General features: G+C 43.5%; 2 protein-coding genes across 8 annotated transcripts in view; both read right to left on the reverse strand.

Moving 5' to 3' along the window:
* Window positions 1-8,241, reverse strand: part of LOC111980251 (gap junction delta-2 protein-like) — a 26,813-nt gene extending 18,572 nt beyond the window's left edge. The window contains exon 1 of the mRNA XM_024010942.2: window positions 7,724-8,241. Within this exon, the coding sequence (XP_023866710.1) occupies window positions 7,724-7,800 (77 nt within the window). The 5' untranslated portion in view covers window positions 7,801-8,241. The remainder of the gene's footprint in view (window positions 1-7,723) is intronic.
* Window positions 8,242-12,452: 4,211 nt separating this feature from the next.
* The window catches only part of rab6a (RAB6A, member RAS oncogene family), a 31,024-nt gene continuing 19,128 nt past the window's right edge, over window positions 12,453-24,348 (reverse strand). For 2 of the 7 annotated variants that reach the window (XM_024011525.2, XM_070449445.1), the window contains exons 3-8: window positions 21,662-21,715; window positions 20,358-20,463; window positions 19,097-19,208; window positions 18,384-18,477; window positions 13,463-13,529; window positions 12,453-13,248 (exon numbers count right to left, since the gene is read on the reverse strand). In XM_024011525.2, coding sequence (XP_023867293.1) covers window positions 13,184-13,248; window positions 13,463-13,529; window positions 18,384-18,477; window positions 19,097-19,208; window positions 20,358-20,463; window positions 21,662-21,715 — 498 coding nt within the window. In that variant the 3' untranslated portion in view covers window positions 12,453-13,183. Of the gene's footprint in view, window positions 13,249-13,462; window positions 13,530-17,930; window positions 18,025-18,383; window positions 18,478-19,096; window positions 19,209-20,357; window positions 20,464-20,630; window positions 20,737-21,661; window positions 21,716-24,348 lie in introns of all 7 variants that reach the window. The other 5 variants (XM_024011524.2, XM_024011528.2, XR_011481750.1 and 2 more) reach the window with 4 other exon arrangements.

Raw genomic sequence — 24,348 nt, forward strand, 5'->3', positions numbered from 1 at the left:
CTCTTTCCTCCTCCTTCCTCTGTGTATTCATGCTCCAAACCCCTCTCTTTCCTCCTCCTTCCTCTGTGTATTCATGCTCCAAACCCCTCTCTTTCCCCAGCCTCTGCAGCTTTATCCCTTCCTCCTCATCCATCCATCTCCTCGTTTCCATTGTTTCATCTCTCCCTGATCCACTAGTCCTCCATTATCCCCCCTCTCCCCTCTTTTCGCACCACTCCTCTCTGGCACTGTCCCCACAACAGCATTGCAGTGAAAATGATGCATCAACACACTTCCTTTCTCTTTTACCTGCAAGGTGTTTAAATCTGATTTAATACAAGAACCCCCAGGCTTATTTCTCTCCTGGAAAAGCACATTACAGCTTTGTAAGGGAGATCACAGGTGGTTGTGTGTTTGTGTATCTGAAATAGCAGTCTGACCACATGAAACACAACTTCCCAGCCTTACACCAACACATTACAGTAGCTTAAATAAGGCTCCTGTATGCTAGCCCGACGACACACTTAATTCTTCCGCTGCTTCATCGTTGGCTACATACAGTACTTTCGTCTGAGACCGCCATCATTGAAGTCATTTGTGGTGCGAGGGGCACTGTACAAAACAAAGTCATAGGATCATCTCTAACCAATCAGAGTATCAAAGCCAATTACTGCTGTATTTGTGTTCTGGCTCTGGCCCAGCCCATCGGTTTCTGCACTAATCAGATGGCCCTGAATGTGTTCGCATTCGGTGAAGGGTCGGGGAGGTACTCAGATCCAGACTCATTGCGGAGAAGAAACTAACGTCTGTGGGCATACCATTTGGCTGGAACAAGGAGTCTGGACAGCCAGGCAACCTGTATACACTATGTACAATGCATTCGGAAAGAATTCAGACCCCTTGACTTTTTCCACATTTTGTTATGTTACAGCCTTATTGTAAAATTGATTAAATTGTTTATTTTTTCATCAATCTACACACAATACCCCATAATGACACAGCAAAAACAGGTTTTAATATTAAAATATATTAGAAATAAAAAAGCTGAAATTTCACGTAGGTATTCAGACACTTTACTCAGTACTTTGTTGGTGCACCTTTGGCAGCGATTACAGCCTCAAGTCTTATTGAGTATGACGCTACAAGCTTGGCAAAACTGTATTTGGGAAGTTTCTCCCAGTCTTCTCTGCAGATCCTCTCAAGCTCTGTCAGGTTAGATGGGGAGCATCGCTGCACAGCTATTTTCAGGTCTCTCCAGAGATGTTCGATCGGGTTCAAGTCCGGGCTCTGGCTGGGCCACTCAAGGACATTCAGAGATTTGTCCCGAAGCCTCTCCTGCGTTGTCTTGGCTGTGTGCTTAGGGTCATTGTCTTGTTTGAAGGTGAACCTTCGGCCCAGTCTGAGGTCCTGAGCGCTCTGGAACAGGTTTTCATCAAGGATCTCGCTGTACTTTGCGCCGTTCATCTTTCCCTTGATCCTGACTAGTCTCCCAGTCTCTGCGGCTTAAAAACATTCCCACAGCATGATGCTGCCACCACCATGCTTCACCGTAGGGATGGTACCAGGTTACCTCCAGACGTGACGCTTGGCATTCAGGCCAAAGAGTTCAATCTTGGTTTCATCAGACCAGATAACCTTGTTTTCATGTTCTGAGAGTCCTTTAGGTGCCTTTTGGCAAACTCCAAGTGGGCTGTCATGTGTCTTTTACTGACGATTGGCTTCCGTCTGGCCACTCTACCATAAAGGCCTGATTGGTGGAGTGCTGCAGAGATGGTTGTCCTTCTGGAAGGTTCTCCCATCTCCACAGAGGAACTCTGGAGGTCTGTCAGAGTGACCATTTGGTTCACCTCCCTGACCAAGGCCCTTCTCCTCCATTTGCTCAGTTTGGCTGAGCGGACAGCTCTAGGAAGAGTGTTGGTGGTTCCAAACTTCTTCCATTTAAGAATGATAGAGGACACTGTGTTCTTGGGGACCTTCAATGCTGTAGACATTTTTTGGTATCCTTTCCCAGATCTGTTCCTCGACACAATCCTGTCTCGGAGCTCTATGGACAATTCCTTCAACCTCATGGCTTGCTTTTGCTCTGACATGCACTGTCAAATGTGGGTCCTTATATAGACAGGTGTGTGCCTTTCTAAATCATGTCCAATCAATTTAATTTACCACAGGTGGACTCCAAGTCTCAAGGATGCTCAATGGAAACAGGATGCACCTGAGCTCAATTTCGAGTCTCAAAGGAAAGGGTCTGAATACTTATGTAAATAAGGTATTTCTGTTTTTATTTTTTGCACAAAAAAATAAATAATTATGTGGAATTTTGTGTCAGTTAATGAGGATTTTATTTTATTCAATCCATTTTTTAATAATGGTGTAACGTAACAAAATGTGGAAAAGTAAAGGGGTCTGAATACTTTCCAAATGCACTGCATATATCTAAACACTTAGTCCCATAGCTGTAATAGCTATAAGCATCTAAGTTCAGGCAGAATGGACCAGCACAGAGATATCAGTTACCGCTAATGTCTAGAGGCTAACCAGACAGTTCTGTTGGCCAAACAGATTGAACATGGCCCAAACACTAAGGGATAATTTACAACACACCCTCATGTCCACATCAGCAGTATTGAGCAAGCTACAGGAGCAACCAGAGGAATCTATCTAGGCTACCGAGGGACAAAATGTACAAACTCCCAGCCATCAAATAGGAGACCAATATCTGTGGTGCACTATAGGTTCACCCATTTCACAATTCACATGACGACTTATTTACATTTTACATTTGAGTAATTTAGCAGACACTCTTAAAAGAAAGTGTAAGTGAGTGTTAGTTCACAAAAGGCATTTTATTTGGGGGGGGGGGGTGAGAAGGTGATGTGAGGGGGTGGTGTTGGATTATTTCAGATACTCTTTGAAGAGGTAGGGTTTCAGATGTTTTCGAAGCTGGGCAGGGAGTCTGCTGTCCTAGGTTCAGGGGGAAGCTGGTTCCACCATTGGGGTTCCAGGACACCGAAGAGCTTGGACTGGGCTGAGCCGGACCTGCCCTCCGGTAGGGGTGGGATGCCCAAGAGACCAGAGGTGGCAGAACGGAGGGTTGGGGTGTAGGGTTTGAGCATAGCCTGAAGGTAGGGAGGGGCAGTTCCTCTTGCTGCTCCATAGGCAAGTACCATGGTCTTGTAGTGGATGCAAGCTTCGACTGGAAGCCAGTGGAGTGTGCAGAGGAGCGGGGTGACATGGGTGAACTTGGGAAGGTTGAACACCAGGCGGGCTGCAGCGTTCTGGATATGTTGCAGGAGTTTGATGGCACAAGTGGGGAGCCAACAGCCAGTTTCAGTAGTCCAGACAGGAGATGACAAGTGCCTGGATTAGGGTCTCCGCCACTTCCTGTGTGAGGTAGGGTTGTACTTTACAGATGTTGTAGAGCATGAACCTGCAGGAGTGAGTCACTGCTTTGATGTTTGCAGAGAATGACAGGGTGTTGTCCAGGTTAACACCAAGGTTATTTGCCTCTGGAAGGGGGACACTGTGCAGTTTTCAACTGTGATCGAGAGGTCTTTGAACGGGCAGGCCTTCCCCGGGAGGAAGAGCAGCTCCATCTTGWCGAGGTTGAGCTTGAGGTGGTGGGCTCTCATTCAAGCTTCGATATCTGCTAGGCACGCAGAGATGCGTGTCGCCACCTGGGTGTCAGAAGGGGGAAGGAGAAAAGTAGTTGAGTGTCATCCGCATAGCAAGGATAGGAGAGACCATGTGAGGATATGACGGAGCCGAGTGACTTGGTGTATAGAGAGAAGAGGACAGGGCCTAGAACCGAGCCCTGTGGGTCACCAGTCGTGAGAGTATATAGTGCAGACACAGATCCTCTCCATGTCACCTGGTGGGAGCGGCCTGCCAGGTAGGATGCAATCCAAGAGTGTGCAGAGCCTAAGACACCCAGCCCTGAGATGGTGGAGAGGATCTGATGGTTCATGGTTTCGAAGGCAGCGTATAGATCTAGGAGGATGAGAACAGAGGAGAGAGAGTCAGCTTTGGCAGAGCGGAGAGCCTCCTTGACACAGAGAAAAGTAGTCACAGTTGAATGACCCGTCTTGAAGCCTGACTGGTTAGGGTAAAGAAGATTGTTCTGAGAGAGATAGCGAGAGAGTTGGTCTCTCGCTATTTCTCACGTCTGGTATAGAATGTGGAAACACCACAATGCCTTTTACACCACACATATAGATGCTACAGAGGAAGATGTGACAATTAATAAAAGGATTGACCGAAATTTAGCTTGAGGAGTATTAGTCTTGAAGTATGTTTGATATGGGGTAAAGCCTTTGTTGTCGGGCCTGTAAAATGCATGATCAACAGCAGCGCTCAGATTAAGTATAAAAGACATGAACAGAAGTCCATGTCTGCATTAATAATGCTCTCTGTCAGACGCTGCAGACAAATTGAGAGAGTTGTCTCTGCTTCTGAATGATTGCTTCTGAATTTTTTCATTCATTGATTAATTCTCTGATTAGTTTATTCCTCTTTTGCACCAGACAGGCTATCCATGATTCCAGCTGCCAAACAGAGGCTTGATCTCAACTTAAAGGAGATGTGAAGAAAATTCAGATCCCTTATCCCGTGTATCAATTGAATGGCACTCAGACACATGGAGAGATATGTATACACCAGTGGAGGCTGCTGAGGGGAGGACGGCTCATAATAATGGCTGGAACAGAGCAAATGGAATGGCATCAAACACACAGAAACCATGTGTTTAATGTATTTGATACCATTCTACTGATTCCACTCCAGCCATAACCACGAGCCCGTCCTCCCCAATTAAGGTGCCACCAACCTCCTGTGGTATACACTCTCACCTATTTGGTTTTGTTGTTTGTGTGGTCTACTTCATTTGTATCTTTCTGAACTTTGATACTCTAGCATGACCCCAAACCATATCCACCATATGATGTTGAATAACGTGAAAGAAAATGACTATAGTGATACTACACCACAACCCTACATTGAACGCCTTGAACATTGTTGAGGGCGACATCTTCATAGTGCAAATGCACTGTCCAAAGTGAAAACCTCATAATTATCTGTCAATGTGATTTAATTTGAAACCTTTCTTAAACAATTTGCATGATGAAGAGGCTATTTATGTATTGCTCAGTTTAGTAAACTCAAGTTAAATAATCACCTCCGATTTAATTATTTAGGTGATTATGTAACTGAAGTTTAGTAAACTAAGCAATACATAAATAGCCTCTTCATAACGCAAATTGTTTAAGAAAAGTTTCAATTTAAATTATATAGTAATACATTCAGCATTATTACATCAAGGGAAATATAGTATTCTTTCTAACAAAGATATCTACGTATTTTTCAGGGTGTTGTGTATCCTTGGAAATAATCTGAATGCATGTAAACATAACAGTTTTGAAAACCTAGCTCTGCAAAAAAGTGGTCTCTTGGCACAACTTACCCTGGGTATGGGGTACATTGAGCATAGTGATGGGGTTAACATTGGGACACATTTCTGTTACTTTGTACTTTTTAAAAACACTTTCAACATAAGTTCAGGCCCTGGTGTAACCTCATATCCCAGTGACAATGCCTTGCATTTCACCTGGGAAGAAAACACTTCAATTGTGGCCTAGAAGGGGGCGAACCCAACTGAAGAATGAATTTGTCATCATTTGAACTTGAGTAATCACATGAATGCGAGGTGTCTTCAAAATACTATGCATAAAACGGACAAAATCTAATCATCATTTGTATGGGGTATATTGATTAGCCATTGGCTCAACTCTCCCCTGGACAGATGGCACAATTTACCTTAAAGCAACTAGTTTTACTATATTAACCCACAAATTTACAAGGATGCACTTTCATGCTAGGTTTAGGACCTCATATTGTAGCTTATAGAGACCTCAACTGATGTATAAAACATTATTTAAACTATCTACTTTGGTTTAGATACAAGCATCATGAAACTTATAACACAATACATTAATTTGACTTTGTGAAAATCTGTTTTTTGGATCTAACTTGCTTACCACTTTCCACATATGGCTTCTTCCTTCACAGACTCCATGAAATGACAACCTCTTCCTAAATATTTGGTCACTGATTTTGTGTATGGTTTCCTAGAAACAAGGGGTGGCTCAACTAACACTTTGGCACGACTTACCCCACTCTCCTCTACTGTATATAGCCTTCTAGCCACACACTCTGATAGACATTATGTACACACACACACACAGACACAGAGACGGATGGGAGAGAAGGTCAGGCGTTGCCCTAGCGGCAGGGGACTACCTGGGGTTGAGGTTAATGAGCACAGCAGTTCAGTTGGCCTCCATGCTAACACAAGTAGCCAAGCTCTGTAGCCAAGCTCCCCAGCTCAACACGGAAGGACAGAAAGAGAGTACACTAGATTTCTTCTCTACTGGACTGTACTTCAAATCATACAGCTATATGTTTCACTGGGTAAGCAAGCATATGGAAATGTCAATGTTGTGTGTGTGTGATTATTCCGTACAGATGGTGAGTGCAGTTTACCAGTAACTCACATTGTGGTTAATGGGTGGAAAATCACACTTTGAATTTGACTAATCACACAGGCGAGAGACAATGAAGCAGATTTTTTACACCCCAGATAAAAAAATCTATCTATTACAGAATGAATGTTTGTCCTCAATGCATGTCTCCACTGCTAATAAGACTCCAATCTGTTCATGCATGACCTTCTGTCACTACACTGCTGTAACTAGAGAACACACAAAACCAGAGACTTCACTTGACAGCCTCAATTTACACAAAAATCTCGTCTCCTCCAAGTTCAGACTCATTTTTTCCACCTTCAACTCCTCCAACTCATGCTGCTCCTCTCTCTTCCACACTTCCATTTCTGTTCTCTGTCTCGGTATATCTCTCTCTCCTCTACTACTAGAGATCCCCCAATGCCCCTCCATCAATACCAGTGCCAATAGTTGAAATCAACATTAATTAACCCTAATGCCTTGTAATACCAGTTATTTATTATTTTCAATTAGCTTGTCCCTTAATTAATGATGGCCTACCAGACGAGCTAAATACCTTTTGTGCTCACTTCGAGGCAAGCAACACTGAAGCATGCATGAGAGCACCAGCTGTTCTGGATGACTGTGTGATCCCGCTTCCGTAGCCGATGTGAGCAAGACCTTTAAACATTCACAAGGCCGGGGGGCCAAATGGATTACCAGGATGTGCACTCAGAGCATGCGCGGACCAACTGGCAAGTGTCTTCACTGACATTTTCAACATCTCCCTGACAGAGTCTGTATAACCTACATGTTTCAAAGCAGACCACCATAGTCCCTTAGACCAAGAATGTGAAGGTAACCTGCCTAAATGACTACCCCCATAGCACTCACGTCAGAAGCCATGAAGTGCTTTTAAAGGCTGGTCATGGCTCACATCAACACCATCATCCCGGAAACCCTAGACCCACTCCAGGGGAGGGAAGGGGAGGCAGAGAGTAGAGGCTACTGCTGAGACACACACACACACTTTCAATCAGAAAAACACAATCATCACCAAACATGCAAAAATTAAGAATAAAAAAAGTTTTACACACACACACACACACACACACACACACACACACACACACACACACACACACACACACACACACACACACACACACACACACACACACACACACACACACGACACCACACACACACACACACACACACACACACGATGAGTGGCAGGAAAGTCTTACCTCCCAATCATGGTAGAATGTTGCTGGACAGCAGCCTCGAGCAGCCGCTCCAGAATGGTCCACTCCCCCATGGTCATCGAAAGACAGGTTCAATCTACAGAGGAACCAGGGCTCTGGGGCTCTCCCCCGATTCCTTCCCCTCCTCCTTCCCCTCCTCCTGGGCTCAGTGCTCCTGACAGTACCCAGCCAGAGGGGGGCATCCGCCCCCGTCCCACACCAGCTTCTCCTGACCTCTACTCGTTGACCTGGCCGATGGTTCTCTGTAGGAGTGACTGTGTGGGGGTGAACGTGTGTGTCCTCCCTCGGTCCGGTCCCGTTCTGCTCTTCCCTTCCTGGCAGAGGAGCGGTGCCGTCTGCCTCTCTTCCTCTCTCCCCTCCCTCCCTTTCTCCCCCTCCCTGTGCAGTGAAGCTCGTCCTCCCCCTGCCGCACCACTCAGATCTATACTATAGCACACTGTATCTGACAGCCATGATCTCGCTCACTCTCTCTCTCTCACCTTCTCTCCCTCCTCCTTTATATCTCCTTCCTCCCCCCTTTTCTCCCCCTCACTCTCTCTCTTCCCTACCCCCTCTTTTTCCGTCCTCCACCCTACGCCCAGGGCTCTCCTGGTACCTCATATGCACTCCCTCCCATCAGTGCGAAGCTCTTGTCCTTGCATTGTGTTCAGTACCTTCCCTATAACCTTCCTCCTCAAACCCAGCACACTGCACCCAGCTGACCCTTCCTCTGCTCACCTCCATGCAGAGCCGTAGATACACTCACCCACACACACAAACTCTATGACCGACTCACTGCCCGGGATCCTTACTGCATTTACTACGCTAGAATGTAAAGACACATTTGCAAATAAAGCTCCTGGCATGCACAGTATTGCTTACTGAATTTTCTTGTCACAAGAAACGGTGGCTCCTCCCCCAATCACTACAAGAAACAGTAAAAAGCCCGCCGGCACACACACACACACTGACACACTCCCTCAGTAACAAATCAACTGCCTTGCTGCATACACCGAGGCAGTGGTGCTGCAGACATGCTGTCCTGTATCGTCCCTCTTGCTAATTCCAGCAGAGTCCTCTGCCTGGAATCATGTCTACCGCAGAGAGCAGGGATGAGTGGCTATCCTCCTGTAAAACTATTTCTGGGTTCCATCATCTCGTTCCTCTCCTTTCACTCTCTTACTCACTTTACTCTTTCTCTCTCCTCGCTTCCTCCTTCCCCCTCTCTTTGTGTTTGTGCGTTGAGCTCACTCTCTCTGTGATGACTTATTTCTCTCTAGTTCTCGCTCCTGTTCCTCCCTATCCTTTCTGCTCGCTCTCTCTCTCTGGTTCGCTCTATCAATGTCACACTCCGTAGGCATGCCACACCCCCCCCCCCCTCCACCTTCAGACCTTCTCACTCTCTTTCTCTCGCTCTACCCTCTTTCCTTCTCGAGTAAATGTGCTTGGATTGCTACCCTGATCGCTGCTTCACTTGTGCTTGCAAGAATTCCTCCCTCCCTTGTGCTGTCTCTGTTCTCTCCCCCTGTACTATTGGAATAAGTGATTCTACCACCTCTCCTTCCCTGCTTTTTTCGGTAATCCTCTGTCTCAGTGTGGAGTCTTGGTAGAGGTATCTTTCTCTCTCACTGTCGCTCTGTCTCTCATCATCCTCTTGTACACAGTCTCTCTTTTTTTTCTCACTTTTGTTCTTTCTGTTACACATCACCCGGCTCATGCTTCTGTTGAGAGGATTACAGGAGAATCAGGTTCTGCACCTCCTCCCTACCCCCCCCCCCCCGCCCACACCCACACCCTTCCTCCACACCTATTTATCTCTGCTATCACCTTCTCGCCCTATCCTCATTCATTTAATCACATTCTGTCCATTTCCCCTTCTCCATTCCATCCCCTTCTGTCTCTCTCTCTGGAGAGATGAGCACAGTATAGTATTGTGCCATGACATTGAATGCTGCATTCATTAGATTAATATTATGACGGTGTGAGACTGTATATACTGTAGGCTACCCCCACCCACCCATCTGCCCACAGATACACATGCTCTACCACACCTGTGCATAGCCAACCTTAACAGCATCAAGGGGAAGATTGGCAAACAGATATATGGAGTCTTGGACCATAAGGAGAAATAGAGGGAGGTGAGAGGGAGGGAGAGAGAGGAGTGGGGGATGGTGTTCAGGTTGCGTGCAGGTTTGTGAGAGGTGATTAGAACATGTGCCCGTGATGTCATGGTAACAGTGCATGCATTGTTATAGCATTCACTTATATAAAACCAGCCACGGCTTCAGCAGTCAATCAGGCTAGAGGGAGCAAGTTCACAACCACAGACCTTACACAGCAACATCTGCAGTGAATCAAGGATTGGCTTAACTAGCTCTGTGTACGTGTATGTGTTTGTGTGTGTGTGTGAGTGAGAGCAGACAGGGAGGGAAGGAGGGAGCATTGTGTGTGTTCAGCATCTTGGGCYAGGGGGCTTACGGTCTCACCCTCATCCAGGACACATGGTGTATCAGTCCTGTGGCAGGCAGACAGAATGCAACAGCTCTGACTGAGGTGCATCAGTGGAATATGTTTGGACCTGGTTTATTGGTTAGTGACAGAGAGAGGCTCTGGAGAGCTGTTGTCAGCTGGCCAGGGATAGGGCTGAATGAGTTCAAAGCTCTAAGGCACATGAGAGACGCAGGTGTGTCATCAGTGACCTGGAACAGCCATCTTAAAACACAGACACACAAGCAAACAATGAAATACACACACACACAAGATTATTCATACATAAATTACCTTGGATGGCCAAATAGGAAACACCAAATTGCTTTAATTAACAGGAAAAGGACATCTTAGATTAATGGATATTCCAAAAATACAATTTTAAAGCTGGAATTCTTATGATTTTCTTGCCACAAAGATGCTGATCATTAATGATAGATGTTGCTATTCCCTTGTCAAAATCCTTTATTGATACTCCATATTTAGGGCTTCAAGCTTGAATGTGGAGTATGAATCAAATAAGATGAAGAGATCGGACATTTAATAGCCCAAAGTAAGTGTGAAGTCAGGGAGAATTATCCAGCTACTCTAAAGAACAGGAGTCACTTAACCAAAAGAAGAAGGATAGTATATGAACTACGTAGGTCAACGGGTCTCTGAAGGGAGAGGGGGATGCAAGGTTTGGTGTGCAGCAGATTTCAGGTGTGTGTAGGTACTGTTCATCAGGGAGCAGATTTAGATCAAGTTTAACACTATCACTCTCCTGTGGATTTTTCTGCTCATGGGCCCCTGGCCAGTCTTTGGAGAGGCTGCCATCTAGTGGCTGTACAGGCTCTCAGCAGACAGTAAAGGGATGGGCTCCTGTCAGAGGGCTAGTTGATTTATGCATGTCTCAACACGTTACACTTTAGGTGAGTTAAACCAAACCCAATAAGAAAATGCCTAGTCAAATTCACTGTGATAGCTGGGAGGCTGTAATCACTAACTGATATGAGAGCTGACAAATGGTGGGCTTGTAGCTTACTGGTAGGACATTGAGGTTGTCAGAAAGTGGATGCAGTGTTGATGAGGAGTGCAGACAGGCAAGATTAGAGTATACATTCTGACTTTACCCAGTAACTTCCCCTTGAAACAGGATGGAGCCTGCCTTGACATCTAACCATACCTGACAGAAGGTCAATACTCTGTCCTTCACCTTGTCTGAAATCTACAGTGCCATACAAAACACTCCCTCGGTCTGAGGACGACAGCTAGTTCTGTCCATGTGTCAGACTGCTTAAACATTGCCCCCTATTGACCCAAATATGTTGTGGGGAAATTATTTAGACTTAAAATATTGAAATAAAATATTTTCCACACTAACATGACACCACTAGTTCACAGGAAATAACCAGACAACTCCCTCTTTCCAGATTGCCTTGTCTAGCATTTAATCAATTTATTATTCAACCATCAAAAACAACATTTCAGTTACTAAATGCAGACCTTTCTTAGGGATGTTGATAAGACACTGATGAATTCTAGCAGTGCAAATTATGCGCTTCATTGCACAGACACGTGGCGGCGCAAAGCAGTTAGTTTACCTCTAACATCCAGTTAAAACCATTTCAAAGAAAAAAGGTTACGAACTAAGAGACTACCAAAAAAAAGTGGACTTTCCTTCAGAAAAATACACAAACATTGCACTGTTTTTTCTTCAGTTAAATTTGCATTTTGGGGTGGAGTAGAGGGGTAGTGATATCACCAGAAGAGCTGGGGGACATGTTTGAAAATCAGGTGGTTGACAAAATACTCTATTAGCCGTTTAGGGATCATCCCAACAATAATAGTATTAACAGTAATACAAATGAAGAAACATGATCTATTAAAAATAAATATTACAAGTCATTATTAAATGAACATGTAAAATAATTATCATTAACAAAAGATCAAAACCAAACAAAAAAATAAGCAAAGAAAAAAAATTACTCTAAAGTGTCAATATTATAACAAACCTAACAAAGCTAGGAAAACCCTAAACCATGGAAGCCCTCTACAATTAACACTTAAAAGGCATGTCTGCATATATTATGAAGTTGGGTTTGTGTTGAATTTGATACTTATTTCAATATACAAAAATCTTTTCGTAAACACTACTGTTCTCCAAAGCAATATATTTTCATCTATGATAATAATTGTACTCTTTAGAAAAAAGTAAAGACCTAACCAAAAGATAATAGAAAATGGCAGCCAAGGTGAAGATCGCTTTTCTTCATTTGTGAGGACAAGTTAGGGACAAATTAAGGACGGTCGTGTAGTGGTAGTGAGACTGCCCTTGTGTTGTATAATGTCACGTCATTGTGGTGGGACTATGTGTGTGAGTCCTTGTGGTTTCCCTACGTAGTGTCGTCATGCCATGTATCTGTGAAGTGACACTGTATGGCTGCTCTGTGGTGGGACTGGCATTAGAAAGGGAGGTTGTTATGCTCAACTTTCACCCAATGAGTGATATTGATTGGGGGCTGCTAAACTGTAATAATCCGTTCAGGACCCACTTATGGCAGAAACATTCCACTCAGTATCTATGGGTCTAGGTCCCTCACAGGCTGCCATCAATTGACAACTGTGCAACCAAACATTTCAGTACAACAGAAAAATAGGATACAGTGCTTGATTTTTGGGGGGATTTTGCCAAAGTAGAGTGAAAGATAAACTGAAATAAAATAGCCTTCACATCCATACTGTGCTTGTTAAGCTTAAGGTCATCTCAGTGAGAGAGCAGGTTACCACGACAACAAGGATGATGGACAGGTAGTGTTCTTCTCTTTCAGGCTGGGGAGAAGGAGTCAGGATTCAAGGGGTTCAGACAGAGGGAGAGCAGTCAAGCAGAGAGAAAAGGTACCGTATAGAGAGACATAGGGGTAGTGAATAAGCCAGGGTGAGAAGGATCAAGAACAAAGCGCAGGAGAGAGAGCGAACGAGTGATAAAGAGTTGAGTTAGCAGGAGCAGCCTCCTTCGCTGATGGGCTGTTCTGGGGGCTTCTCCAGCTTTATGTCAATCACTGGGGGAGGAGGGGTTAAGGACCAACTCAAAGAGCTCAGACAGGAACACATGAAGTCTTTTCAAACACTTCCCATCTTCTCAATATGTTTTAATAGGTTTACATGCTACCCAATAGGTGGCTGTAAATGTTTGAATACAATCTGTTTCTACTATTGCCACTGAAAAACATGCATAGTCAGTCACACACACATTTCTGTGTAGAGTAAGGATACTGTCTTCTCTGCTCTTGTCCTGTGTGCTCTCCATGCCAGGGAGGGCAGCGGCCACGCGTCGGAACAGCTGCAGGAGAGAGAACAGACCTRGTTTGTCAGAGTCAGAACACTCTAACCTTCCTGCCTTGACACCAGGCCTGCAGCTCTGTGTGCTCTCGTTCTTCTTAGTACGTCGTCATTGGTAGGGCTGGCACAAGTACCATATAACCATGGAACCGACGGTCATGAATGAAGACTGACATGAAAATACATTAACTGTAAAAAATGTATTTATTATTTGTGGAATGAACAGCTGACTGAAAACGGGGTGGTTGGGCATTTGCCTGGTTGAGTCCGTTTCTGCTGTAACATGGACTCTACAACGTGGCTCCTGCTGAAACAAACAAGATGTTGTAAAGTCTGAGGTTGCCTAGGCAACACCCCCCTCCCTGCAGCCTAGGAGAAGATGAAAAAAGACAAGAGGATTCTAATACCCCACAATGGGACCAGCTATGCTAGTATATTTTCTAAAAAGCTTCCACATGGAATGACAACAAAGGTTAGGACAAGTTATCTTCAACCTAGCTTGCAGCAGCAGCACATGCAGTCAGGAGTGGAGGAGAGGAGAAAATGTTTCAGTTTTTTGCTATTCAAGCAGTTATTATGATGACCGCTGTCATTTGGCTGAACAATTAGTCATCCAAAATTCCATGACCATCACAACTAGTCAATAGAGGCATTGAATTAAATAAATGTAAATTGGATTAAGTTGGAAAGCAGTAATCATATACATTTCCTCCTCAGAGTTAAATTCCATCCCATACCTGCTGGAAAGGAGTTTAAGTTCATGCAGATCTGATGCATTAAATAGAATCCTTTGATACTGTTCGGAGAAATCACTTCAAATCAAACCTGGAGTGAGAATTAAAAGTTTTTAAAAAGATGTACAGTACTGTGCAAAAGTTTTACGCAGGTGTGAAAAAATGCTGTAAAGTAAGAATGTTTTCAAAAATAGACATGTTAATATATTATATTTATCAATTAACAAAATGCAAAGTGAGTGAACAGAAGAAAAATCTACATCAAATCAATATTTGGGGTGACCACCCTTTGCTTTAAACAGCATCAACTCTGCTAAGTACACTTGCAGACAGCTTCTGAAGGAACTCAGCAGGTAGGTTGGCCCAAACATCTTGGAGAACTAACCACAGTTGTTCTGTGGATTTAGGCAGCCTCAGGTGCTTCTCTCTCTTCATGTAATCCCCAGGGTTGAAAACTGCTGAGGGCCCAAAAATGTGACACTTTTTTTTGTTGCACTGAAACATGCAAAAATCCCTACCAGGGGGAAATGCAGGTTTTAACTAATTAAACAAAAGAATATGATCTATATGATCAGTCTRTGCGTGTAAAATAAAAAGTGGTTAATGTGAACCTAATTCACAGCAAAAAAATGTAAAGAAAGCAATCCAATCTTATTTGTTGCCTAGACTTGACACTCAAGTCTTGAGAAAAAACACACTAATATTGCAGTTAGCCATGACAGCCTTTATAATAGAACGCTTGTGACCACACACAAATATTGCACTTGGGGGAAAAAAATATCTTAAAGTAGAAATAGAATGAAACAAACAGGCATTCATTTTTGCTCTATTATAGTGGCCACTATAGACATTGATTACGTGCACAAGGCTACGTGTGCAAAAATAACTTTGAGTTAAAACGTATAAGGTCGAAAGCCAAGTTAACAAACAGATTACCGACCATTTCGAATCCCACCGTACCTTCTCCGCTATGCAATCTGGTTTCAGAGCTGGTCATGGGTGCACCTCAGCCACGCTCAAGGTCCTAAACGACATCATAACCGCCATCGATAAGAGTCATTACTGCGCAGCCATATTCATCGACCTGGCCAAGGCTTTCGACTCTGTCAATCACCACATTCTTATCGGCAGACTCAACAGCCTTGGTTTCTCAAATGACTGCCTCGCCTGGTTCACCAACTACTTCTCAGAGTTCAGTGTGTCAAATCGGAGGGCCTGTTGTCCGGACCTCTMGCAGTCTCTATGGGGGTGCCACAGGGTTCAATCCTCAGGCCGACTCTTCTCTGTATACATCAATGATGTTGCTGGTGATTCTCTGATACACCTCTACGCAGACGACACCATTCTGTATACTTCTGGCCCCTCTTTGGACACTGTGTTAACTAACCTCCAGACCAGCTTCAATGCCATACAACTCTCCTTCCTTGGCCTCCAACTGCTCTTAAATGCAAGTAAAACTAAATGCATGCTATTCAACCGATCACTGCCCGCATCTGCTCGCCCGTCCAGCATCACTACTCTGGACAGCTCTGACTTAGAATACGTGGACAACTACAAATACCTAGGTGTCTGGTTAGACTGTAAACTCTCATTCCAGACTCACATTAAGCATCTCCAATCCAAAATTAAATCTAGAATCGGCTTCCTATATCGCAACAAAGCATCCTTCACTCATGCTAACAAACATACCCTCGTAAAACTGACCATCCTACTGATCCTCGACTTCGGCGATGTCATCTATAAAATAGCCGCCAACACTCTACTCAACAAACTGGATGCAGTCCATCACAGTGCCATCCGTTTTGTCACCAAAGGCCCATACACTACCCACCATTGCGACCTGTATGCTCTCGTTGGCTGGCCCTCGCTTCATACTCGTCGCCAAACCCACTGGCTACAGGTTATCTACAAGTCTCTGCTAGGTAAAGCCKCGCCTTATCTCAGCTCACTGGTCACCATAGCAGCACCCACTCATAGCTTGCGCTCCAGCAGGTATATCTCACTGGTCACCCCCAAAGCCAATTCCTCCTTTGGTCGTCTTTCCTTCCAGTTCTCTGCTGCCAATGACTGGAACGAACTGCAAAAATCTCTGAAGCTGGAAACACTTATCTCCCTCACTAGCTTTAAGCACCAGCTGTCAGAGCAGCTCACAGATTACTGCACCCGTACATAGCCCATCTATAATTTAGCCCAAACTACCTCTTTCCCTACTGTATTTATTTTGCTCCTTTGCACCCCATTATTTCTATTTCTACTTTGCACATTCTTCCACTGCAAATCTACCATTCCAGTGTTTTACTTGCTATATTGTATTTACCTCGCCACCATGGCCTGTTTTTGCCTTTACCTCCCTTATCTCACCTCATTTGCTCACATTGTATATAGACTTATTTTTCTACTGTATTATTGACTATGTTTTGTTTATTCCATGTGTAACTCTGTGTTGTTATTTGTGTCGAATTGCTATGCTTTATCTTGGCCAGGTCACAGTTGCAAATGAGAACTTGTTCTCAACTAGCCTACCTGGTTAAATAAAGGTGAAATAAAAAATAAATTAAAATGAAGTATGCTTCATCACCTTCTCACCCGTCTCCGTGACTTCTCACCTAATGTTACCTCTTCATTATCTTTCAGGGGACGCGCTGCTGTAACTGGCAAGCTGACATTCCAGAGCGCGTGCTGATGCTGTAACTAGTAAGTTGGTTGTCTCTTCTTTCTTCAGTCGCGTGCTTCGCTGCATTCTGTTATGTAAATGATTGGCTGAGCCTTGGATACAGACAGTATTGCGCCTCACTCGTTCGCTTACAGCCAGCAGTGATCCAACCTCCCCACCCCCACAAACCTTTCTCATCGAATCTACACGAATCACGTAGGCCACCTACTTTGGATTCAAAATGGCGAATTTCGCCGAAAGGTGACTAGTTTGCATCCCTGAATCCCAGACAGATTCGACGATGCTGAGATCAGGGCTCTGTGGGGGCCATACCATCAATTCCAGGACTCCTTGTTCTTCTTTACGCTGAAAATACAGCAAAAGTCATTTAAGAACTATGTTTGGGTTCGGTGTCATGCTGCAGAATAAATTTGGGGCCAATCAGATGCCTCCCTGAGGGTATTGCATGATGGATAAGTATCTGCCGGTACTTCTCAGCATTGAGGAGACCATTCATTCTGACCAAATCCCCAACTCCATTTGCAGAAATGCAGGCCCAAAAGGAACCGCCACCATGCTTCACTGTTGCCTGCAGACACTCATTCGTGTACTGCCCTTTGACAAACAAACTGCCTTCTGCTACACACCAAATATGGATTTGATTTAGATTTTTCTTCTGTTCCTTCATTTTGCATTTAGTTAAATGAAAAATATAATTTATTAACATGTCTATTTTTGAAAACATTCCTAAATTTACAGCATTTTTTCACACCTGCCTAAAACTTTTGCACAGTACTGTATATCCCATCCAGCAGACCAGACCGGAGGCCAAAGTGGATGGTCTGTCCCAGGGTGCCCGGGGGACCAGCGGGGGAACATTCTGGTCTTTAGTTATTATGGCCAACATGGGATGGATGGGCAAGAGTTCTGAAAATAACCCAAGGACCCCATTTAGTATAAAGCAAGCCAGCGTTAAGAGAATGTGAGCACTGCACACACGCATGCTGTGCTCTACCTGTTTGACATTGTAGCCCGTCTTTGCACTTGTTTCAATAAACAGAACATTCAGCTCTTTGGCTCTCTGTTCCCCTTCCTCTGTGGTTATCTGTCTGCAATGTCCCACGACAACAGACACACACATACACATGAACGAGAAAACAAAAGGAAAAGACAATGTGAAGATCATGAAGTGAAGGATGAACATGCCGTGTTTCCTCCTGCTTCCGCTGCAGCAGCCTCTGCTCTGTCTAAAAGTGCCCACACAGCCAGACTCTAAAACACCTCAGAGCACCAGCTTAGCTCCAGGTTCAATACACCACATATGATTCTAATTAAAGTCTCTTCATTATTGTAACAATTGACCCTAAACCTCTGACTGTGATGAGTGACCTTTTCAAGGGTGAGCCGAGGCAGCAGCAGTGGCAGCATGGACGGAGAGAACGACTCTGCCACACACACACACACTCACCTGCTTGACGTTGTATCCTGCTTTAGCACTAGTCTCAATAAACATTACATTTAGCTCTTTGGCCTTCCTCTCACCCTCTTCAATAGCAACTTGCCTGTGGTAGATAAGAGGGTTAAACATGCAGAACAGCAGCTTACAGTCAGTTCAGAGAATCTAAAGCGTGCCAATCATTCGAGAACACAGCATCAATCAATCACAAAAAGAAATGGGAATAGTACAAAGAAGTTGTTTAAAGGCATAAAAGCATTGAGGGTTATAGTGACAAACCACGTGTTAAAATAAAAAGGTCTGTTTCGTTATCACAATTGTTTGAACACACAAATGGATAAGACATCACTCAAGGGACACGCTATGATCTGCTAAATCTCTGAATAATGAAACTAATTCTAGGCCATGCTGAGCTCCAAAGGCTGTCTCTGTGTGTGGACTGTTCAACCCCAGCCAGATCTGTCTCTAGAGAGCCTGTACCAAGTGACGAGGTTAATAAGTCCCTGCTTAGCTGTCCCTAGAGGGCAGTGTTTCTCTCGCTTAACACAGGAGGGCCTAAAGGTCTCAATCAGGAACTCACTGTGGCGCCAGTCTTAATCATTCTACAGTAACAATCAGTCGATTCATTAGTATGCTCTAATGGAGAGCCCTCCAGGACCTGGTCTGATGAGAACTGAAGAGTTCTACAGGCTTACTGACATCACCCTTTAGTTATTATGTCACACCTTTTGTCTGCAAGGTCAGTCTTGTTTCCCACCAACATGATGATGACATCACTTCCTCTCTCCGTTCTGACATCATCAATCCATTTTGTGGTTTGCTGGAAAGAGTTGACGTCTGATACAAGAGGGAGGGAGGGAGGGGGAGTTCAATGTTAATCTCCAAGTTGTGACAAGTACTGAATTATGGTAATGAGCAGAAGGACAGAAAGACAGTGCAAATAGAGACAGTGACAACAAATAAGAACATATCATTAAACTAAGTAAATCCATCTCCCATTTCCTATCCATCTAGGGTTCTCTTATTATTTAGCCATATCCTTGTATTCTGCCTTCCTGTCTGTCTATCCTCTCGTCTGTCCAGCTAGATGTGGTGTCTGTTTTTCATAAGTGACAGACTTCCTCATCCAGTTAAATAGCCCTGCTGCAGCGCCCTGTCTCCTTATACAGTATCTGCCTCTAACGGTCCTCAAACACACATGGTAGAAGAGACGTGAAAAAGGAGACATCTCTGAACATTACATTGAAAGGCTGCAATATGTTAATTTCATAATGGGCAAAATAGGCCTCTGAAGCAACATCAAAGCTACCAATACCAATTATTTGAATGAAACCAATAAGACACTTCATTCTTTGGTACGTGTGTGACAACAGAACTAGCAAGTAATTGGTGGCCATAATGGGGTGGAAAAAACAGACATTAAGAAAGATAGCACAGAGAAATCAAGATAAAAGGAAGGATAGAAAATAAATGATAGGTTGCTCTGTTGGGGAAAACAAAATGATAAATCTGCCATCCATGTATTCATGACCACAAATCTAAGAAACCACTAGACTACGGATTAAGTCAATGGTTCTTTAGTATTACAGATTTCACCGACTGATATTGTAGCCTAATTGGGTTGCATGTAGTATGCTACCGAATGCTTTGCGCTCCTAGTATCAATAAACAGATTAGCCTAATCTTTTTCTATTTATTACAGAAACAGAGAAGCTTTCACAGACAACAAAAAATGCAAAAAGCTAACATAAAAAAAATAAAAGAACTTGTCCAAGTGGACTCGCATACAAAAAGAAGAGTGGGAGGAAAACATCTACAAACAAGAAACGGGGACAAAAAGGAGGAAAGATATCTGGAAGGATAAAGAGGAGGATGGGAAAACAGAAAAAAGAAGAGGGACTTGAGCCAGCGGTGAAAAATGAGGACATCTTTTTGTTTTGGTCAGCATCGTTCCATCACTTTTCCATCAATAGGGGCCGCACTCACTTGTGATGTCATAGACTACCACAGCCACGGTAGAATCTCGTATGTAGCTAGGGATCAGACTCCGGAAGCGCTCCTGGCCGGCTGTGTCCCAAAGCTGCAGTCTCACCTGAGCAGCACGTTAGCACCACAACACAMGGAGAGAAGGAGAAGGGGAGAGATGGCGGAGAGGAAGAGATGGTGGTAAGAGAGGGGAGAACAGGACGAGGTTTGAGGAGGGGTGGGGAGGGGCACGCACGCACGTCGAGTGGGCGGGGCGCGGAGGCGAGTACCTACTTGTGATGTCGTATACTACAACAGCTGCGGCAGAGTCTCTGATGTAACTGGGGATGAGGCTACGGAAACGCTCCTGCCCAGCCGTATCCCACAACTGCAACCTGATCTGTTGCGGATGGGAGGAGAAAGAAAAGAAAAGGAAAAAGAAAGGATGAAAAGAAAATGAGAGAAAACGAGTGCAGAAACAAAGGAAAACATGAGGTAAGAAACCATAAAGAGTAAGGAAATAAAACTGAATCAACTCGAGAGAGAGAGCGCGAGAGAGCGAGAAAGAGAGAGAAAGAGAGAGAGCGAGAAAGAGAGAGAAAGAGAGAGAGCGAGAAAGAGAGAGCGCGAGAAAGAGAGAGCGCGAGAAAGAGAGAGCGCGAGAAAGAGAGGGCTGCATGCAGGGAGTGTGTGACCATAGGAGGAGTGAGGGCCAGGGGAATCATGGGTACTAGGCCTCATTTCTGAAACGTTCTTCCCTTGTTCAAACTTGATGTTTAATTTCAACATGAGAATGAAGAGAATATGAGCAGATGGGATAAAGGGAAGAAAATAATGAGTTTGTCTGGAGAAGAAAGCTAGCAGGAAGGAAGATGCAAGGTAAGCGCCAATCCCAGGCCGGCTCCTTTAAAGGTGCTAGTGTGTGCGCTGTCTGGTGTGTGTGCGCGCGCGTGTGTGTGAACCTGGGCCAGGATAAGACACTGTTAGAGCAGACAGAATCAGGTCACAGGATACCCAGGATCACCAAAGTCCCAGAAACCACCAGTGGCAAGGACTCAGGGACCTGTGTGATTGGGTGGGGGTGTGTGCGTGCGTGCCAGTTGAATGGGTACATTTTTTAAATTTCAATGAAACTGGACTGAAGGGAGACATTTTCAAAATCAACATAATGAAATGTAACATTATTCAGTAAAATCACATAATGCCACAGTCATGACTAACAGACTCACTTAAAAATTAACTAATTCCTGTAATAATCAGTATATTATGAAAACATCTGCATGTTACCACTCAATGGAATTTAAAAAGGAGAAAGTAAAACTTACTGTTCTGTCTTCGAGGTACATGGTTTTAGACAAAAAATCTATTCCTATTGTGGCCTGGAAATGTAAAAGAACGAAGAGAATGAGACAGAACATTCTAACAATTATGAAGGTAGATTGATAAGGAAAGGCTTTAGTACTGTACTTAAACTAAACTGAAGGAACAAACCTATTGCCTATGCACCTAAAGAAAAGTTAACTGGTTCCCCAGCCTTTAAAAGTTTACTCAACTTTTCAATCAAAAGAAAAAAAGTGTTAGCTGAATCTAACATATWTAGTTGGCCCAAAATTAGCTCCAACTTAAAAACAAATGTATGCAAAAATTCAGTGTAATTTAAATMATGTGTTTGCTCAACTTGTCTCATGTTCATTCAACTAGAAATTATTATTTGGGCATCTTCACTAAACAAGGTTGTGGAACTAGTTACACAATGTGCTTTTGACATATAAAAAATTGTAGCCTACTTACATATTTGACAGACGTTGACATTCATGATTACATTGCGCATATTCAATTATACATGATTTGAACTCACAATCTCTTGTAGAGGTCGGCTGATTAATCGGAATGGCCGATTAATTAGGGCCGAGTTCAAGTTTTCATAACAATCGGTAATTGGCATTTTTGGACACTGATTATGGCCGATTACATTGCACTCCACGAGGAGACTGCGTGGCAGGCTGACTACCTGTTACGCGAGTGCAGCAAGGAGCCAAGGTAAGTTGCTAGCTAGCATTAAACTTATCTTATAAAAAACAATCAATCTTAACATAATCACTAGTTAACTACACATGGTTGATGATATTACTAGTTTATGTAGCTTGTCCTGCGTGGCATATAATCGATGCGGTGCCTGTTAATTTATCATCGAATCACAGCCTACTTCGCCAAACGGGTGATGGTTTAACAAGTGCATTCACGAAAAAAGCACCGTCATTGCACCAATGTGTACCTAACCATAAACATCAATGCCTTTCTTAAAATCAATACACAAGTATATATTTTTAAACCTGCATATTTAGTTAATATTGCCTGCTAACATGAATTTCTTTTAACTAGGGAAATTGTGTCACTTCTCTTGAAAGCAGAGTCAGGGTATATGCAGCAGTTTGGGCTGCCTGGCTCGTTGCGAACTGTGTGAAGACCATTTCTTCCTAACAAAGACCGTAATTAATTTGCCAGAATTGTACATAATTATGACATAACATTGAAGGTTGTGCAACGTAACCGCAATATTTAGACTTAGGGATGCCACCCGTTCGATAAAATACAGAACGGTTTCGTATTTCACTGAAAGAATAAACGTTTTGTTTTCGAAATTATAGTTTCTGGATTTGACCATATTATTGACCTAAGGCTCGTATTTCTGTGTGTTTATTATATTAGAATTAAGTCTATGATTTGATAGAGCAGTCTGACTGAGCGGTGGTAGGCAGCAGCAGGCTCGTAAGCATTCATTCAAACAGCACTTTCCTGCATTTGCCAGCAGCTCTTCGTTGTGCTTCAAGCATTGCGCTGTTTATGACTTCAAGCCTATCAACTCCCGAGATTAGGCTGCCAATGACTGATTTCACCTGTATTGCTACACTTTGTAATTCAAAGTAAATCTCAGCTCTGTTAAAAGTACACTCAAGTAACACCATTTTATTTATCTGTCACTAGCCGGCTACCACCCGGTTACTCAACCCTGCACCTTAGAGGCTGCTGCCCGATGTACATAGACATGGATTTACTGGTCACTTTAATAATGTTTACGTATTGTTTTACTCATTTCATATGTACAGTGGCAAGAAAAAGTATGTGAACCCTTTGGAATTACCTGGATTTCTGCATAAATTGGGCATCAAATTTGATCTGATCTTCATCTAAGTCACAACAATAGACAAATCGTGTGCTTAAACTAATAACACAAATTGTATTTTTCTTTTCTATATTGAATATTTAACCAGATAGGCCAGTTGAGAACAAGTTCTCATTTACAACTGTGACCTGGCCAAAATAAGGCAAAGCAGTGCGACAAAAAAAACAGTTACAAATGGGATAAACAAACGTACAGTCAATAACAAAATCTATATACAGTGTGTGCAAATGTAGTAAGATTAGGGAGGTAAGGCAATAAATAGGCCATAGTGGCAAAATAATTACAATTTAGCATATATCATTTAAAACATTCACAGTGTAGGTTGGGAAAAGTATGTGAAACCAAAAACTTCTCCAAAAGCTAATTGGAGTCAGGAGTCAGCTAACCTGGAGTCCAATCAAATGAGACGAGATTGGAGATGTTGGTTAGAGCTGCCGTGCCCCATAAAATAACTCACAAAATTTGAGTTTGCTATTCACAAGAAGCATTGCCTGATGTGAACCACGCCTCAAACAAAAGAGATCTCAGAAGACCCAAGATTAAGAATTGTTGACTTGCATAAAGCTGGAAAGGGTTACAAAAGTAATGATGTTCATCAGTCCACGATAAGACAAACTATCTATAAATGGAGAAAGTTCTGCACTGTAGCTACTCTCCCTAGGAGTGGCCGTCCTGCAAAGATGACTGCAAGAGCACAGCGCAGAATGCTCATTGAGGTTAACTTCTTGAGAATACAGGGGGTGCTATTTTCCCATTAGCATAATTTGCTCTACAGATTAAACTGCCTCTTATTCAATTATTGCTCTTACTATATGCATATAAATAATA

The sequence above is a fragment of the Salvelinus sp. IW2-2015 genome, linkage group LG20 (assembly GCF_002910315.2).
Source record: "Salvelinus sp. IW2-2015 linkage group LG20, ASM291031v2, whole genome shotgun sequence".
Lineage (NCBI taxonomy): Eukaryota > Metazoa > Chordata > Actinopteri > Salmoniformes > Salmonidae > Salvelinus > Salvelinus sp. IW2-2015.